Genomic DNA, 20,393 nt, shown 5'->3' on the forward strand with positions numbered 1-20,393 from the left:
AAAAAACCGCAACTTGATCCTACAGAATTAGTCAATTACAGGCCGATCCCGAATCTACCTTTTCTGTCAAAGATATTAGAAAAAGCAGTATCTTCACAACTGTGTTCCTTTCTTGAAAGAAATGATATGTGCGAGGATTTTCATTTAGGATTTAGACCGTACCATAGTACTGAGACTACTCTCGTTAGAGTCACAAATGATTTGCTTTTATCATCCGATCGTGGTTGTATCTCTCTATTAGTGTTACTCGATCTTAGTGTTGCATTTGACACTATCGACCACAACATTCTTTTAAATAGACTCGAAAATTATGTTGGCATTAGTGGAATTGCACTAGCATGGTTTAGATCATACTTATCTGACCGTTATCAGTTTGTAGCAGTAAATGAAGAGATGTCTCATCGATCACAAGTTCAGTATGGCGTACCACAAGGCTCAGTACTAGGACCGCTGCTTTTCACTCTGTACATGCTACCATTAGGAGATATCATTAGGAAACATGGAATTAGCTTTCACTGTTATGCCGACGATACTCGGCTCTATATTTCTTCAAAACCTAACGAAATTTACCAATTCACAAAATTAACGGAATGCATAGCGGATATAAAAAATTGGATGACTCGTAATTTCCTACTTCTAAATTCTGAAAAAACAGAGTTTCTAATTATTGGACAAAAAACTTCCTCACGTAATAACCTAGAATACTGTCTAACACTTGATGGCTGCTCTGTTAAGTCTTCGTCATCGGTTAGGAACCTGGGTGTGCTCTTTGATACCAATCTTTCATTTGAAAGTCACGTGTCTAGTATCTGTAAAACTGCATTTTTCCATCTTAAAAATATATCTAAATTACGTCATAAGCTCTCATTGACAAATGCGGAACAATTAGTTCATGCGTTCATGACCTCAAGGCTAGATTATTGTAATGCTCTACTGGGTGGTTGCCCTGCACGCTTAATAAACAAACTACAGCTAGTTCAAAACGCAGCAGCTCGAGTTCTTACCAGAACCAGGAAGTATGACCATATTAGCCCGGTTCTGTCAAAACTGCACTGGCTCCCTATTAAACATCGCATCAATTTTAAAATATTGCTGATCACGTACAAAGCACTAAATGGTTTAGCTCCGCAGTACTTGAGCGAGCTCTTAACGCATTATAGTCCTTCACGTCTATTGCGATCTCAAAATTCCGGCCAATTGATAATAATTTAGAATATCAAAATGGACTGCTGGCGGTAGATCCTTCTCCTATTTAGCACCAAAACTTTGGAACAGCCTTCCTACCATTGTCCGCGAAGCAGACAAACTCTGTCAGTTCAAAGCTAGACTAAAAACACATCTCTTTGACCTAGCTTTCACATAATACATTATAGACTTTAGATTCAATATTAGGCTGCATAGATTAGGTCAGCTGGAACCGGGAACACTTCCCATAAATCCTGATGTACTTGTTACATCATAAGAAGAATGGCATCTACGTTAATTTTAGTGTCTTTGTTTATCCCGAGGTTTTCCCACAGCCTGCCGGATCCAGGCCGTATCCAGAGCTGATGAAGGACCTGCGCCTGGACCCGATGACAACGCAATGCTGAAGTGCCAACTAGTCTCTCCCTATGGAGGATCCCTTTACCACTCTACAGATAAAGCGGGAAACTCAATTCGCGTATTTACCCCAAATTGATCAAATAAAATAAAATTCTGTATAAAAAATTATAAGGAAACACCAGTACTTTGTTTAGGCTTGGTTTGTAGGGAATTACAAACCTGCGTACATATATTCAAACGCACATAACTATAGAACCAATTCTTAATGCGCATGTGAACGCCATCAGCGTTTCTCACAGGTTCGCGTTTAAAGTCTATGTAGAGAGAATTGGGTCGTCTTAGCGGCCCCTAATTTAATAACAAATGATTGTTGCGACGGAAGCGAATCAATCATAACTAACCTTAGCTGGAAAATAACTTTACTAAAGAACCGCTATAAAGCCAAAACAATCTCTGTTACCATAAATTATACGTTTATCTCTGTAAAGCTGCTTTGAAACAATCTACATTGTTAAAAGCGCTAAATAAATGAAGATGACTTAAAGATCCCCCTGGTGGTGTGTCTTCTCAGGTTCCTGGTGTTTTGGGAATGAACGTGATTCGCAGATGCTACAGAGAGCTTTTCAGTCGGCATGGCTTGGCAATGTTTGACTTACCTGTGGTGCCAACAGTCCAGAATCTGTTGTGAAGGCGTTGCAAAGGTGCCAGCAGGCCAGCACTCGTTCCCCTGATGATGCAGCTGGTAAGGTAAGAGTGCGAGGCAGGAAGGCTTGTCGGATTCCTGGAGGTGTGATGAAAATTGTCACCACCACATGTTCAGCGCAGTATTCTGAGAATACTGTGCTGTTTGAACCTCTGAGCTCTGGCCTACCAGCTGGACTTCTTGCATCCCCTGCCTTGGTTCGGGTGGTAAGGGGTACCAACCTACATCCCAGTTGTGAATGAAGGTACCATTGATGTGCTGCTTTATCCACACACGGTTGTAGGTACATTGGACGAAGTTCGTGTTGTCAGCCTGCCCACAGGAGTCACAGAGGTGCCTTCAGTTGGGGCCACAGTGGCATCTCAGACTGCTTCTCCCACGGTGCAGGAGCAGATAGATGCCATGGACCTGTCGTAATTGTCTGCTGAAGAACAGGGTCCAGTGAAGTCCCTTCTTGGTATATACAACTCTGTCTTTTCTGCCCATGAGAGAGACCTTGGTTGGACCAATCTGATTACCCATGACATCCCTCTCTTAGACAATGTTCCTGTCAGGCAACGCTACAGGCGTATCCCTCCGCCTGAGTATGAGGTGGTTAAAGAGCACATTCACCAACTTCTCGTGGCACAGGTAATCAGGGAGAGTAGCAGTCCTTACACCAGCCCCATTGTCCTTGTTAGGAAGAAGGATGGAACTCTAAGAATGTGTGTTGACTATAGGCAGCTCAACTATAAAACTCGGAAAGATGCTTTCCCTCTTCCTCGCATTGAGGAATCCTTGGATGCACTTATGGGTGCTCGCTGGTTTTCTACCTTGGACCTGGCCAGTGGGTATAACCAGGTCCCAGTTACTGAGGCAGATCGGCCCAAAACGCCGTTTTGCATGCCCTTTGGGCTCTGTAATGCCCCCGGCACCTTTCAGAGATTGATGGAATGGCTGTTTGGTGACCAACAAAACCAGTCCTTGTTGCTTTACCTTGACGACATTGTGGTTTTCACCTCCACAGTCCAGCAGCATTTGGAGAGGTTGGAAGTGGTGCTGGGCTTGCTTAAACAGGAGAATCTAAAGGCAAAGCTCACCAAATATGCCTTTTTCCAGCAAGAGGTGCGTTACTTGGGGCATGTGATTTCCAGCAAGGGGGTTGCCACAGATCCAATCAAGGTAGAGGTGGTAGCCAACTGGCAGTCTCCCACTACAGTTTCAGAGCTGCGGTCATTTCTTGGGTTCACCAGCTATTATCGCCGCTTTGTGGAGGGTTTTGCTAAGTTGGCGGCCCCTCTACATAAGCTGGTGGCACATCTGGGGGCCACCAAGTCTAAGAGAAGGGCAGAGCTGTCATTGAAAACTGGACAGAGGAGTGCCATAGCAGCTTTGAAGCACTGAAAAGCCAGGCTCACAAGTGCCCTGGTGCTTGCATATGCCGACTTCTCTCTTCCTTTCATCTTGGAGGTGGACGCAAGTCATGGTGGCCTTGGGGCCGTATTATCACAAGAGCAAGTTGGTAAGGTTAGGCCCATAGCCTATGCTAGCCGGGGTCTGAGACCCACTGAGCGCAACATGGTGAACTACAGTTCTATGAAACTGGAGTTTGTGGCACTCAAGTGGGCCATGACGGAGAAATTTCGGGAGTATCTGCTGGGCCATAAGTGCGTGGTCTTTACTGACAACAATCCGCTTAGCCACTTGTCATCTGCAAAACTTGGTGCAAGTGAGCAACGTTGTTCTGCCCAGCTTGCATCATTTGATTTTGAGGTATAATATCGCTCAGGCAGAAGTAACAAGAATGCGGATGCTCTATCCCGTCAGTATCCACCTGGCCTAGCAAATATGGAAGCTATGCTTCCTGGTACATCACTCCCCGGCACATCACTCCCCAAGCCTTTGCAGCAGGCACTCCAGGGAACACGGGCTGAAGCAACTCAAACTGCTGTCATAGCCCTGCCTCATAACACAACTTCTGATATCTGTACCCTCCAGCAGGCTGATCCAGTTATGCAGGAGGTCTTTGTGTTCTGGAGACGTGAGCAGCGTCCCAACTTTGAAGAGCGTCAAAGGGCGTCCCGGCCTGCATTGCCATTACTTCGACAGTGGGACAGGTAGGTTGAGAGGAGTGGTGTCCTGTATCGGCAGGTGTTTCGCCCTGACGGCGCAGAAGTAGTCTTGCAGGTGGTGGTGCCTGCTTACCTAAAGGAAGAGGTGCTCACTAAGGTCCACCAGGAGCATGGCCATCAGGGTATAGAAAGGACGTTAGAGCTCCTACGCCAGCGCTGTTATTGGCCAGGTATGTCCTTAGACGTGTCTAAGTGGCGTCAGGCCTGTGAGAGGTGCCAAGTTGCTAAGGACTCTCGACTTCCCAGTTCCAGTTTTATGGGGCACCTATTGGCCTCACGGCCTAATGAGATTGTAACCATTGACTACAAAGTGTTAGAATCCACCCAGAGTGGGTTAGAAAATGTACTGGTCATGACTGATGTTTTCAGTAAATACACACTTGCTGTTCCCACCTGTGACCAACGAGCCCCCACTGTGGCTCAAGCTTTGGTGGTAGAGTGGTTCTCTAAGTTTGGTGACTGGCGAGTCTCCGTTCTTTTTAAAGTTCGGGCAGGACCCTAGACTACCAGTCGACATCCTGTTGGGTAGAGTTCAGGATCCTGTGGGTGGAAACATCCATGAGTGGATTCAGTAGCACCAGACCAGCTTGCAGTTGGCCTTCGAAGGTGCTACAGAGAGTTTGCGGGTTGCCGCAGAGCGTCGTAAGAATAACCACAATCGGCGGGTGCGAGCTGTGCCCCTTAAATTGGGCCAGCTAGTGTGGCTTCATGATTTTACTGCACGGGGGTGTCATAAGCTCTGTGACCTTTACGGTCCTGTACAGTACAGGGTCCTCAAAGTGCCAAGAGAGGGAGGGTCAGTGTATTTAATTGCACCAGTGGATGAACCGACCAAAGCCAGGCAGGTCAACCGTGCACTGTTGAAGGCTGTGGTTGGAGCGTATCCTTCAAGTGGGGCTGCCTCACCTTGTTCACCTCTTGCTGACCTGCCTCAGTCAGAGGATGAGTGGTCAGAGGACTATTTGTTGGTGTTGGGGCATGAGGCTCCGCTGGTAACTCCCACTCAAGTGTTTGTTACCCAAACCACCCCTCGGTTGCAGCTCCCACCAGCTGCCATAGTACCTACTGGGCAAGGCCCGTTAGTGACTTTTACTACCAGGGCAGCAGAAGGACCCACTCTTCCTTCGGCCCCTTTGCCTACATTTGTCCCTGCAGTCAGTGAAGTGGTCATACGTCGGACAGCACGGTCAACTGCTGGCCAGCATTCCAATGTCTATCACCTTCCAAGACAAGTAGTGGCAGTGGACAATGTTGCTGATCCTCCTGGCCCTGTGTCCAACGCAGTAATGGCTCTCTTTAGACCTTGGAGTTAGTATAGGGTATCTTTGGCTTTACTCATCCATCGTCGGGGCAGATTGTAGCAGTATGAGTTTAACTTGTAACGAGCTGGCGTTCTTTTGGCCAATGACTGCCGCAGGGCCCCCCTATAAATATAGGTAGTAGTCCTTCTGACTGCCCTCTTGCTCAGTGACGGAAGTGTGTCATACTTCCGGGTCGCTCACTCTGTGTGTTGTTCTGCTGTGCTACAGGTAAGGTAGTGGCTTTACTGTTTCTGCACTTATTCCACTGTTATCAGCTGCCGTTATGTTTATTACGTATGATGGCCATTGTATACGTACCTGTGTGTCCTTAATTTTATCAATAACATTGCAATTAGGAAGTAAAATAATTCTCTGGGTGAAATTCCCAGGGTGGCGTGGTCTGTGTTTTTGGGGCAGGTTCCACCTAGACTATAACCTCCTCTGTTTTGTCCACTCTCGTGCCGCCACACATGCAACCCTGTTAGTATGAAGACAAGAGCCTGGATAACTGAGGAGAAGGTGAGTGATTTTTTGCTGAACATCCTGGTGTTTTGATCCACATTTCCAAGTCGGAATATAAACTCTAACCTTTTGTTTTAATAGCTGTTCCTGCCATGCAAACCTTTTGAACAAACATTCTTCAAAAGAGTGTGTCATACGTAGCAACGAGCTCAGCCCCGCCTCCTCACTAAGATGAAAGTTTTTGTCTTTTCCTTGCTCAGAGTTGCTCTCAGATCGATCCCGGATCGCTCTTCAGCTAAGACTCCTATGTAGAAGTTTTTAAGCTAAATTAGGAGATTTCTGAGAGGATTCTTAGAAGCTTTAAAGGGACACTGTGGAGAAATTGTGTTTTTGTCAAACAGCGGCCCCTAGAGTCGCTGTGGAATACTTGCACTGTCGTAAATACACGTAAGAGAACGAGTGTTTGTTGTCTGTTAACAGCTCTGATAATCAAAAGCTAGCTAGACATATGTGGAAATTATTGGACTGGTCTAATTATCAGCAATGGATGAATGAACAGCATGTAAAAAAAATGACATACTACAAGCAAGCGCAACAACATACAACATAGAATGCAAACAAGTTTACAAATAAGAGATTTATTTACTGGCAACTTCGTGCGTTTTCTCAGATCGGATAGCTATCAGATTTATCAAAACGATTCTATTACCACCTGGTCACATAAATGTGTTTTTGCGAAACGGATTTAAATCCGATCTTCAATTCTCGCGCTATATGCAGATTTAATGGAGTGCACGTCACCGAAAGCAACAGATATGAGCTGCATTTTATTGATCATCAGCCAAAATTTCAAAATCAAAGACCGCAATAAGAGAGAGCAGCGGCAACAGCCCTGCTAAGATCATTTAGTTTCTTTACTTTTAATGATGATGATGATTGTGTGTTAAGCATCTGCGACTTTCACTTTGATTTGCGATAGTTTGCACGTTGGCTTGATGAATAGATGCTAAGCTGCTCATCTGCGGTGATGCGTGTTCCAGTAGCGTCGTCAAATCTGGCTATGACATAGCCCAGGGGTGCCCAATCCTGCTCCTGGCGATCGACTGTCCTGCACAGTTCATCTCCAACCCTAATCAAACACACCTGAAGCAACCAATTAAGGTCTTCAGAGCACGTCAGGATCACTTGAAAATTAAAGGCAGGTGTGTTTGATTAGGGTTGGAGATGAACTGTGCAGGACAGTCGATCGCCAGGAGCAGGATTGGGCACCCCTGACATAGCCTATAACACGCTCTCACACGTTTTTTTTATTATTTATTTTTTAGCATTTTTGGGAGGAGTACAATTTACATATGTGGTTTCAACAACCAGATGCATTTACACTTGTTCAGTTTCGTCTGGAATGCGTCTCAGACCTCCTCCTGAAGTGGTTTGAGCGGTCGGATTCATCCATCTTGAATGCGTTTCGGAGGGCATTTACACCTGTTTTTTTCACGTTCGGATAGCTATCCGATCTGAGAAAACGCATGAAGTGGCCAGGTGTAAACACAACAGCCCCCATGACAAAAACATACGCACGAAAGCTGAAAACAAACGCTGGTTGGCATCTCACGTCCATAGACAGTATATAAACGCTCACATCCGAATTTGAGGAAGTGGTGGGGGAAGTGACGTATGCCGTAAAGCAGTCGAATTTTGTAGTTCTTTTTGTGCTCGGGTTACTACCCGAACCCCGAAATTACATAGTGCAAGTAAAAGCGATACAGACCCCATCAGGCTATGGCAAACGTGTCATTCAACCTATTGTAAGTCGATGTACCATCACAAGTGTCTTGGAAATATATTATGAAGGTTGAAAAGTTACACGGTGTGGCTTTAAGAATACGGGCCCAGGTGTGTGGGAGTACAGTTGAAACTGAACTCTACAGGAATAAGGCTGTCCAGGACAAGGAATGAGGAACCTGCTTTACAGACTTGCTGATAAACTTGTTTTGCACACGTCACTGAAACACAGAACCAGGAATCACATGAGTTCAGGGAAGGAGAAACTGAAGTGCAGTTGAGTTGTTGTGTGTTTGTGTGTCTCATGCTGTAAAATGGCAGAAGCCAGAATTTCAGTGGATCAGAATGAGTTCCTGTGTCCAGTGTGTCTGGATCTCCTGAAGGATCCAGTGGCCATTCCCTGTGGACACAGTTACTGTAAGATCTGTATTACAGGCTGCTGGGATCAGGAGGATCAGATGAGAGTCTACAGCTGCCCTCAGTGCAGACAGACCTTCAGGCCAAGACCTGCTTTAGCTAAAAACACCATGCTGGCTGAAGTGGTAGAGAAACTGAAGAAGACTAAACTTCCTGCTGACTGTTACGCTGGAGCTGGAGATGTGCAGTGTGACGTCTGTACTGGAAGAAAACACAAAGCTGTCAAGTCGTGTCTGGTGTGTCTGGAGTCTTACTGTCAAACTCACTTTGAGCGTCATGAGGAATATTTCTCCCGTAAGCCACATAAAGTGACTGATGCCACTGGACGACTGCAGGAGATGATCTGCCAAACACATGATAAACTCCTCGAGGTTTTCTGTCGCACTGACCAGAAGTTTATATGTGTGCTGTGTACGATGGACGAACATAAAAACCACGACACTGTATCAGCTGCAGCACAGAGGACAGAGAAACAGGTATGAAACTACACACTGATGAATGATAATGTTGACACTATTTATATTGGCACCATTTGATCAGGAAACATCATTCACACTGCAGACGTCACAGAAGTGAACAGAAGCTGTAAGTGGACTTTCACTGCTGAGCGTATTTGTGCTTCGCATTTAACTTAACAGAAAATATGGTGAAAATCCACTGTAAACAGTGATCAACACAAACTTTTGTAAAACAGGCTTTAAAGGGGTCATGAACTGAGAAATCTAATTTTCCTTGAGCTTTTGACATATAAGACGTCATTATACTTGTAACGGAAAGCAGATGATCAGGTCTGCCTTTTTGTTGATTAATCAAATCTAATCAACAAACAAAAGGTACTGATTAACCCCTCAAAACAAAACAACAGTGTTAGCAGATGCTCGGTCAGGTCCCTTGAGTTAATCTCATCAACTCAAGAAGATATTCACACTGAAAAGGAAGGACAATGTTCGCCACGCGGTTCCACGTGTGCACGACTCTGCATACACACACACAAAACACAGACTCCTTATCATGCCCGACCACTTGTGGTCAAAATTACCTTTGTAAAATGTTTAAAATGTATTTCTTGCTGTGCTTATGATCCTTATACCCGAAATACGATATCTATAAGCTTTATTGATATGTAATCAGTTTAATATGCATGTAATCACGAGAAATCCTGTTTCTTTGTGTTGTTGACTAACAGAATTGTCATTCGCGGTATTGTTTTGTTCAGAAGAACACAACGGTGTTGAATATTTAGCACAGAATATTAGAGGATGCATTATTTGATTAATACCAGTTTTATAAATGTTTATGAACGAAGTTTATTCCGCCAGCATTAGTTAGAAGAGGCGTGTACCTTTCCAAATGAAAGGACATGACCACAATACGTCCTCCCAGGCGATTGGGTCACGCACGCAAGGGGGCGTGACTTGAGCTCCTTCAAAACACAGCGGGCTCTCTCACCTCTCTCTCTCTCACCTCGCTCTCATCCTTCCTCCTCTTCTACCGGCGCGACGCTTCCCCGAGGAACATCCCGGAAGGCCTCGGACAAACACATGTTCGAGTCGTAGCAGCCGTTCCTTCGCAACTAAGTTATATTTGCCTCTTCCTTCACGGAAGATGAAGACGAACTTTCTCGGTAACGTTACATTTCAGTGAGCCTTTTCAAGCTTCCCGCGACACCGGAAGACGCGGTCAAAACAGGACCTCGTCCGCGCTTTCAGCATCAACCAAACAGAGAACAGACGTGCAAGTATATTTATCTGATAAAAGCTGCTTTTCTGGGGTCCGTCGTTTAGGTTTCTGTATGTAACAATTACTAGCTTTTCCCTTCTCTCTATTTCTCTCTTTCTTTCTTTCATTTCATTTTATTCTTATCACGTATGTTATTATTGTTTAAATGTTTGTTTGTGTTTATTGTTTGCATTTTTACGTACGTTTCTATTCGTAGCTCATATAATCTTTAGTCACATTTATTAAAATCCATTTATACTTTTCACTGTCTCTGTGTTTGAAAACCCACCATTCTAAAGTCAATGAAACAAAAGATCCAGCTACAAGCTCGATATTAGACTACATTCAGTAGTTTTAATTAATAAACTCATAAAGTTTACTGTTCGTGGCCAGAACCTAAACTTTCTTGGAGTTTGTAAAGAGATAACCCTTCTTAACTGTGATAATCTCACCTTTACTCGCTGGACGAATAACGATTAGATCAGTTACAGAACCAGTTAATCTCTATAATTGATAAAATAAATGTACATGCGACTTATGAATTATGACCATGAGTCATAATTATTAATATTTCCAAAATTCCCTATATTCTTGAGCTAATTCAAATTTACCCAAAGTCGTATTCGCTACATTTTGGTGGAGTTATTTTAGGCAGTTTCAAACTTTATTTGGTGGGCAAAATTCAGTGTCAGTGAATGTGTATTATTGGTATTAATAATTGTAACGTTACACGCGCGTTTTGAATTGTGAGGTAAGTCGCTAAGGCGAACTCACCCAGCTGAAGGCAGGCACAAAGCCAGCTCAGCTCTGCTAAAACTGCAGTTCATGATATTACATTTGTCTCTGTAAAGACGAAGCAAAACTCTTTACAGTTAGTTCATGTAATACGATTTAAACCGACTAAATGAAGACGAAAGGATCTCTTTTAGGACGAAGACGTAAATCTGACCTGAGCAGTGACTCAGTTTTTCAGTCGTAATAGGCCTTATTATATACAATACGTTAACGATAAGCTCCTGGTCAGAAATTGGCCTCGCAATCCAATTTCGTAAACCTACGCATTATCATAAAGTGCTATTTTGATTAATGCTTATGGGAGAGGAGCAGATGCAATAATTCCTGTTCCTGTAATGAGCAGATGTTTAATTCCTGTTCATAGCTGTAAGTAAACAGAAGAAAAAATTCCTGTTCACAGCTGAAATAAACAGAAGATAATCCCTGTTTATTCAAACCGTTTCATGTATAATGTGTAAGTAAACCGAAGTCTAATGCCTGTTTACTCACAGCTCGATTAATTAAAAACGGAAGTTTTAATGCCTGTTTTATTTAAACCGTTTCATATATAATGTGTAATTAAATAGATGTGTAATTCCTGTTAGTCACATGTTATGAAACTCGTGTAATTTTCCGCATGCAACAGAGCGCAAAATACTCGTGATTTCCACAGATAAAAAAAAAAAATCTGCTGTCTAAATTGCTGAATCACGTCACCGACACTAGAGGGCAGCCTCTAGGTGTGTGGCAGTTCTCAAATCACGCGCGCCCCACCGACGTCATCCTGCGTGAGTGTCGCCTCCCACTGACGTCAGCCTGCGCGAGCGCAACTACGCCATCTCGTGGCGTTATAAGATAATACCTGCTTTCAATTTCTTTTTCTCTCTGCATTCATTTTCTCTCTCAAATACTTAACTGCATTCAAGCTTAGCTTATGCTGATATGATTTGGAGTTAGACAATTCCTTTTTCTGTTGTTGACTGTCACACTTTAAGTTAAGTTCGGAAAAAAGAAAACTTTTCAAATTAAAAACTTAGATTTGATTCACTCAGTTCATTGATAGGTCCACCTAGGAAGAAGCACGCCACCGTGTGGCCATCTTGGGTCGACTTATCAATATCTGTTTAACCCCCAGTCTGCAATTGAAGTGTCTCATTGCTACCTTTTTCGTTTGATTATTTTTATAATCAATACTAATAACTTCAGTGTTATTGTAGGGATTATAGGAAGTCATTCTGAATTTCAGTTTAATTAATTCTAGTATTGATACATCACTGTCATCATTCTAATTTTCTTTCCTTCCTTATTTTTATTATTTTGAACCTCCCCTTGCATGCTTAGTTGAATTCCAATTCAAACTAGTTTGAATTTTAATTCAAAATTGTGTCTAATCAGCCAGGGAAGACCACTGAGAAGACATACGGCCCTCACCCTAGTGGCACAAACCCACTGCCGGGGCCTATCCCTCTGCCTGCGTCTCAAGCCTGTGTTGTTATTCACATTTTCTTTCATTGATAATTTTCTCTTTTTTCTCTTCCCTCTTTTCTCCAAAGGGGGGGGGGGGGGGTAGGTTATTCTGATAAATCACCATCAGTTATCATAATTTCCCTTTTGTTGTATCACTATTTTAGTAAAGCCTTTGCCTCGGACTCCTGCATACATATGTACTCAATTTGATGAAACCAGAAAGCCTTAATTTACATTGAGTCTAACATCTTAATCCCTTATTGTGTATCTATTGGCAGGACTCAGTCAGTGTTTATAGGCTTAGGCCTCTTTATTTTTATTTTATAACACTCCCCGTGTTATTGCTTGTGACATTTCATTGCAGACCAATTCACTTCCTTGTGTTGTGTTTCCCTTTGATCTTCCCTACCTTCAACTTTGTTGTTATTTTAATTTTTCTCCATTTCTGTTGTGATTTGTTTCTCTCATTTCACTGACAGACAGAACCTAAGAGAGACCCCAGGAAAGTGAATAGAGTAACGATCAAAGCCGGCGTCATTAGACGACCCCCAGGCTACCGCCTGTCAAAATCTCTATTGTGGGTTTATCCATACCCACGAAATTGGCTCCGCTAACTGTCGGCATCAGTTAGCCCCGAAATTCTCATAAACGGCCTAGCCCGTATGAGTATAGCTCATTTGACCCTAAAACAAACTTGCATTCTGTCTCTTTTTGTGTGTGCTGTGCTTCTCTCACCACAGTAAGCAAAGATGTCGAGCTCATCCAGTCACCCAGTCCGCTGGCACACTCTCGAAACATGGCTGCGAGAAATGACAGCAATGGTTCTGCCCCAGGACGCCGCTGACCCACAGTACCTGGACCAGTTTGAGACCTACGATCCAACCCAGAAGTACGACCATGAGCAGCTGGCTAAAATCTTCGGAGAACTCGCACTCAACCTCGTCATCAAGGCCCGGGCCAGCGAAAGGACCAACGCCGACCTGCAGCAAAAGACAGCCGCACTACAGCTCCAGGCCACGGACGCCCTGGAGGACCGAGCACACACACAGAGCCGTCTAGACCAGCTACTCTTCCTGACCGAGGAAGAGGACGAGACGGACACGACGCTGCAACAGGAAGTTGAAAGACTTCAAAATGCCCTAGACGATCTTCATCGACACACAGACCAAAGAGAACAGTTGGAGAGAAAAACCAGAAAAGAACTCAACGAAAGGCTCCAATAGGCTGAAGCTCTCCTTGAGAGAGCAGAGACTAAAATCCATCAGCTCACTCAGCAGAGACACGAGCTCCAAGAGGAACTTGACACTGTTCATGCAGAACTAAAACATGCTTACAGATTGCAGAGTGTCTGGAATGGAGAAACACGCATCACAGAGTTTCTCCCGGTCAGCCAAACACCAAAAGCTGAAGGGGGCGGAGCTGTAAAGGGTCAGACTCCTCTCCAGACGGATTGGGCCCCCAGCAACAGCTCTCCTCCCAAAAGCCTTGACAAGCTAGCCCGCAACATTCCTACGTTCAACCCAGATCCTGCAGGAAACCATGACATTTTTGCTTACTTACAAGACATTGACTTTCACCTGCAAACTGTCCCCAACGTGACAGCTTGGGACAAATGGTACCTGCTACGAATAACCGCAAATAGAGATGTGCGTAAGTTTCTTGACCACACAGACCAACCACCCTCACGATTGCAGTGACTACACAGCAAAAACGAACTTTACCAACTACACTGCACGCCTCAGAGCTGCTTACGCTACCTCCGCTGTGTTAAAAGGTCATGCGGGCCTCTGAAGAACAGACTTTTTCTATGCCGCCACTTACCCCTCCACCACCCTCGCAAGCCATCTGAGCTCACTGGCAGCCAGTGCCTCAGACAACTGTCTGCCACCACGCACAAGCTGCGTTCACAGGACTTCAGTACGCATTGTGCACCTGTGCCATCACAGCGCCACAGCTTGTAAGGCCACAGCGCACAAAGGGGGGTCAGGCGTGCCGAGAACACATCATGTGCTGAACACCGCAGCACCAAACCCACGCATGGCACACCAAAGCATGTGGCACACCAACCTCAGCGAAGCAACAAGATGCCCTAGCCAACCAAGGACATCCATCGCTGAAGTTTTTCCTCCCTTTCTCTCTCTCTCTCTTTTTCCTCCAACAGGATGCTGTGGTGGTTCGTTAGAAAGCAGCCACAATCGGACATCACCAGATCCGGCATCCGGCATCGCATGGAGAGAGAGCAACCCCGAGTCCTGATTACCAAAGCAGGACTCACACTCCGAAAGTGTACATTCGACTTAAACCCAGCAACGTCGAAAGAGCACATTACCTCAACGAAATGTGAACATCCACAGCCAAGCTCACAAAGCCGTGTCCGGCGGTTTCCTATGGAACCCCGAAAAGGGGGGATCCCACACTATCGACCCCCCTCAACCTCATGTGAGCTGAGTCATCAGCCTAGCAACCACCTGCCATCTGACCATTGTTACCGTTATGAGTCAACTAGGCCCATACACGCCCTATCAACTCATCAAGGGGGGACTGTAACGGAAAGCAGATGATCAGGTCTGCCTTTTTGTTGATTAATCAAATCTAATCAACAAACAAAAGGTACTGATTAACCCCTCAAAACAAAACAACAGTGTTAGCAGATGCTCGGTCAGGTCCCCTGAGTTAATCTCATCAACTCAAGAAGATATTCACACTGAAAAGGAAGGACAAAGTTCGCCACGCGGTTCCACGAGTGCACGACTCTGCATACACACACACAAAACACAGACTCCTTATCATGCCCGACCACTTGTGGTCAAAATGACCTTTTTAAAATGTTTAAAATGTATTTCTTGCTGTGCTTATGATCCTTATACCCGAAATACGATATCTATAAGCTTTATTGATATGTAATCAGTTTAATATGCATATAATCACGAGAAATCCTGTTTCTTTGTGTTGTTGACTAACAGAATTGTCATTCGCGGTATTGTTTTGTTCAGAAGAACACAACGGTGTTGAATATTTAGCACAGAATATTAGAGGATGCATTATTTGATTAATACCAGTTTTATAAATGTTTATGAACGAAGTTTATTCCGCCAGCATTAGTTAGAAGAGGCGTGTACCTTTCCAAATGAAAGGACATGACCACAATACGTCCTCCCAGGCGATTGGGTCACGCACGCAAGGGGGCGTGACTTGAGCTCCTTCAAAACACAGCGGGCTCTCTCACCTCTCTCTCTCTCACCTCGCTCTCATCCTTCCTCCTCTTCTACCGGCGCGACGCTTCCCCGAGGAACATCCCGGAAGGCCTCGGACAAACACATGTTCGAGTCGTAGCAGCCGTTCCTTTGCAACTAAGTTATATTTGCCTCTTCCTTCACGGAAGATGAAGACGAACTTTCTCGGTAACGTTACATTTCAGTGAGCCTTTTCAAGCTTCCCGCGACACCGGAAGACGCAGTCGAAACAGGACCTCGTCCGCGCTTTCAGCATCAACCAAACAGAGAACAGACGTGCAAGTATATTTATCTGATAAAAGCTGCTTTTCTGGGGTCCGTCGTTTAGGTTTCTGTATGTAACAATTACTAGCTTTTCCCTTCTCTCTATTTCTCTCTTTCTTTCTTTCATTTCATTTTATTCTTATCACGTATGTTATTATTGTTTAAATGTTTGTTTGTGTTTATTGTTTGCATTTTTACGTACGTTTCTATTCGTAGCTCATATAATCTTTAGTCACATTTATTAAAATCCATTTATACTTTTCACTGTCTCTGTGTTTGAAAACCCACCATTCTAAAGTCAATGAAACAAAAGATCCAGCTACAAGCTCGATATTAGACTACATTCAGTAGTTTTAATTAATAAACTCATAAAGTTTACTGTTCGTGGCCAGAACCTAAACTTTCTTGGAGTTTGTAAAGAGATAACCCTTCTTAACTGTGATAATCTCACCTTTACTCGCTGGACGAATAACGATTAGATCAGTTACAGAACCAGTTAATCTCTATAATTGATAAAATAAATGTACATGCGACTTATGAATTATGACCATGAGACATAATTATTAATATTTCCAAAATTCCCTATATTCTTGAGCTAATTCAAATTTACCCAAAGTCGTATTCGCTATATACTATAAGAATGTCCTGTAAGTTTCAGAACTGACAACTTCCTTGTTAGTCTAAAAACAGTTTTTACTGTAATAAATCCTAGCGAACAACTGGTTGTGAAATGTGCTTCTTTATGAGGTAATAGTGCAACTAAAGACGCCTCTGTAGAAGACAATCAACGCCTACTTCATCATCGTAACGTTGGCCCCGTCCACTGGCGTGTTAGAGAGATCAGATCACGAGGAGAGAAGATGCAGGATCACTCGAATAAAAACAACATTATCTTCCAAAGGATCGTAATGCTAGGAATGTGGTTATTAATGTGAATTTCTCAGTTGATTGATGATTTATGAATGCTGTCAATAATTAGCCTATGCTGTATATACATGTGTGTGTGTGTGTGCGCGTGTGTGTGTGTGTGTGTGTGTGTGTGTGTGTGTGTGTGTGTGTGTGTGTGTGTGAATATCTTGTGAATGATTAGAAGATTCTATACTTTAGGATTGGCTTTTCATTAGTAACTACTGTAAGAATCATGGTAACTAACTAGTAATGACTCAAGTGTTACTACATACTTCTATGGGAATTACTATTTAAAACTTCGCCAAAAACCTCAAAAGCTTAAAATGATTTCTGTAACTAGTTAGTTACCATGATCTTCACTTTAGAATACGGATCCAAATTATTAGTAATTAAAATAATGTACATAAAAATTGAACGATAAACACTATGCCTTATGCTTCATGTAAATTCATGTACAATGGTGGTAAAACTGATCAATCATCCCTTCAGGAGTTTGAATCTCCAGCCATTGGTTATTAATTCTACTGTTACTGGATTCAACTCTTCACATGATGATATAGTGACAGTATAAAGTGCCATCTGTGTTACTGGTTTGTGCTGCAGAAGCAGCTGAAGGAGACGCAGAGGTCGTTCCAGCAGAGGATCCAGCAGAGAGAGAAAGATCTTCAGCAGCTGAGAGAGGCTGTAGAGGCTCATAAGGTGAGTCTGGAGAAGAAGAGAAGTTTGAGAAGTCTCAGTCAGGACTCACTGAAGCTCACTGTGTGATTGTGATGTGTGTCCTAACAGCGCTCTGCACACACAGCAGTGGAGGACAGTGAGCGGATCTTCACTGAGCTCATCCGCTCCATTGAGAGAAGCCGCTCTGAGGCGACACAGCGGATCAGAGATCAGGAAAAGACTGCAGTGAGTCGAGCTGAAGAACGACTGGAGCGACTGGAGCAGGAGATCAATGATCTGAGGAGGAGAGACGCTGAGCTGGAGCAGCTTTCACACACACAGGATCACATACATTTCCTGCAGGTAACAGAGATCCAGAAGAACAGGATCATAGTGGACTTGAGCAAGAGACTCTCAGAGAAACATTTCATGAGAGCAGAATGAGCCGCTGACTGAAGTGTTGATCTGTGTGTTCGGTTATTATATAATCATCAGTCAGACTCTCATCTGATATTTTACCTAATTTTTCCTTCTGAATTTTTATATAATGGTGAAATCAGTGAACTTCATGGTAGCAATTTGAGTAATAAAGTTGCATCAGATGATCTTCAAACTTGACAGAATTGACAGTATTTTCATAATTGTTTGCCTTTAACATGTTGATGAATTTGACCATGAAGACCCTAAACATGAAGTCTGTATATTAGCAATGCTTCAACATACTGAAACCACACAAAACCTGACCTTGGGATCGTGTCCTAAGAGTCTTTGTGGATTTCAGTGTCATTAACTGCTCAAAAGTTATAAATAATGTTCAATCTGCTCGTAGATTTTGAACTGCTTTTCCTGAGCGAATCTACTCAAGTCTACAATGAGACCAGGGCCGTTTCTGAACATTTTGCCCAAAACTTACACACTCAAAACATAAATAGCAACGTTTCTAAGCATTGATATGGTACTTTTACAAATTATACAATTAGGTTGTTTCTTAACATTGAAATGATTCCCAACTGATGTACATTCATTTTTTTCTGCTCTCATATTGGTTGTAGGAACAACATTAGCGTTCGGTGGTTCAGCGTAATTTATTAGCAATGAAAGTTTAACAGGTTCCAGTTCACAGTATCCAAATCTAAACTCATTTATAGTAAATTGATTTGTCCAGTTTATTTTCTATTGAGATTTATAGTGGATCATTTCTCTCTCCTCATCACTCGCTTCCTGATCACTAATAAAAAAACTCAAAATTAATTCAGTGTGCTTTTAAATAAAGCCAATCTCTAGACACACAACGTATTCAACGAAAAATAAATGGACAATGTTTAGAATGAAAGAAATGTTATATTATATTATTATATTATTTCCTTTAATAATACAACTTTATCGTTTCTTCACTTTTAATAATGCAACGGTAGCCTATTGTTTTTTCAATAAACTTAAAGTGCTTTATTAAAAGTTAAATGACCCCAAATTCAAGCATATATTCAATTATTTAGTACTTCACATTTACATTTACGTTTACATTTAGTCATTTAGCAGATGCTTTTGTCCAAAGCGACGTACAGATTAGGACTAAATTAAGCGAGTCGTCGTGAAGAGGCAAAAAACAACGCAAGAAGTGCTCAAAATACAAAGTTCAGGCATTATTCAGAGTAACATAAGCCCGATAAGCGAGGATTTAAAGGAAAAAGGAAGAGGAAAGTTTTTTACATTTTTTTTATGAGGTTAAGTGCTCACGGAAGAGATGGGTTTTCAGCTGTCTTTTGAATGTTGTCAGGGATTCTAAATTCCGGATGATGGGGGGGGGGGGGGGGAATGATCATTCCACCAGCAGGGAACTGTGAATGAGAATGTCCTGGAAAGTGATTTTGTGGCTCTCTGTGATGGAACCACGAGACGTCGCTCGTTGACCGATCGTAGGCTTCTGGTAGGGATGTAGACTAGTAGGAGTGAGTGAAAGTAGGAGGGAGCTGAGCCTGTGGTAGATCTGTAAGCAAGCGTCAATGCTTTGAACTTGATACGAGCAGCGAGAGGTAGCCAGTGCAGAGAGATGAACAGAGGAGTGACGTGGGCCCTCTTGGGCTCGATGAAGACAAGATGAGCTGCAGCGTTCTGAATCATTTGTAGAGGTTTAGTTGCACATGAAGGAAGTCCAGCCAGAAGAGCATTGCAGTAGCCAAGCCTAGAGATGACCAGGGCCTGGACGAGAAGTTGTGTTGCATGCTCAGTTAGGTAAGGCCTGATCTTCCTGATGTTGTGCAGTGCAAACCTGCATGATCGAGTGGTCTTTGAAATGTGATCTGTGAAGGTCAGCTGGTTATCAAATGTTACTCCAAGATTTCTGACCGACCTTGATGGGGTGATTGATGATGAATCTAGCTGGATAGTGAAGTCGTGCTGTAGAGACGGATTGGCAGGGAGGACGAGAAACTCAGTCTTTGCCAGGTTGATCTGCAGGTGATGTTCCTTCATCCATGTCGAGATGTCCGCCAGACAGCTTGAGATCCGTGCAGCTACTGTGGGATCATCTGATTGAAATCAGAGGAAGAGCTGTGTGTCATCAGCATAGCAGTGGTAGGAGAAGCCGTGTGCCTGTATGATGTGTCCCAGTGATGTGGTGTAGATGGAGAAGAGCAGGGGTCCAAGAACTGAACCCTGAGGAACCCCTGTGGTCAGTTGATGTGCTCTGAATACCTCGCCTATCCATGCGACCCTGAAGGACCTAGAGAGGAGTACCTTTGATACCCAGTGATGAGAGGGTGGACAGAAGGATCTGATGTTTCACAGTGTTGAAGGCAGCAGACAGATCCAGGAGAATGAGAACTGAGGATTTGGAAGCAGATTTTGCGATCCGTAGAGCTTCTGTGACTGACAGTAATGCAGTCTCGGTTGAATGCCCTTTCTTGAAGCCGGATTGGTTGACATCCAGCTGGTTGTTCAGAGACTAGAAGAATGTTACTTGGTTGAAAACAGCTCTTTCAAGTGTTTTCGCAATGAATGGTAGTAGAGAGATAGGTTTGTAATTCTCTACAAGTGATGTGTTTAGTGT

At 43.4% G+C, this 20,393-nt stretch overlaps 1 protein-coding gene across 1 annotated transcript in view; it reads left to right on the forward strand.

Moving 5' to 3' along the window:
• Positions 1-8,218: 8,218 nt before the first annotated feature.
• Positions 8,219-20,393, forward strand: part of LOC308692740 (tripartite motif-containing protein 16-like) — a gene marked incomplete at both ends in the record, with an annotated part of 38,108 nt that continues 25,933 nt past the window's right edge. Inside the window, 3 exons of the mRNA XM_081369056.1 lie at positions 8,219-8,797; positions 17,291-17,386; positions 17,474-17,707. Coding sequence (XP_081225182.1) covers positions 8,219-8,797; positions 17,291-17,386; positions 17,474-17,707 — 909 coding nt within the window. The remainder of the gene's footprint in view (positions 8,798-17,290; positions 17,387-17,473; positions 17,708-20,393) is intronic.

This window comes from Scardinius erythrophthalmus (assembly GCF_964197995.2).
Source record: "Scardinius erythrophthalmus genome assembly, chromosome: 6".
NCBI classification, from domain to species: domain Eukaryota; kingdom Metazoa; phylum Chordata; class Actinopteri; order Cypriniformes; family Leuciscidae; genus Scardinius; species Scardinius erythrophthalmus.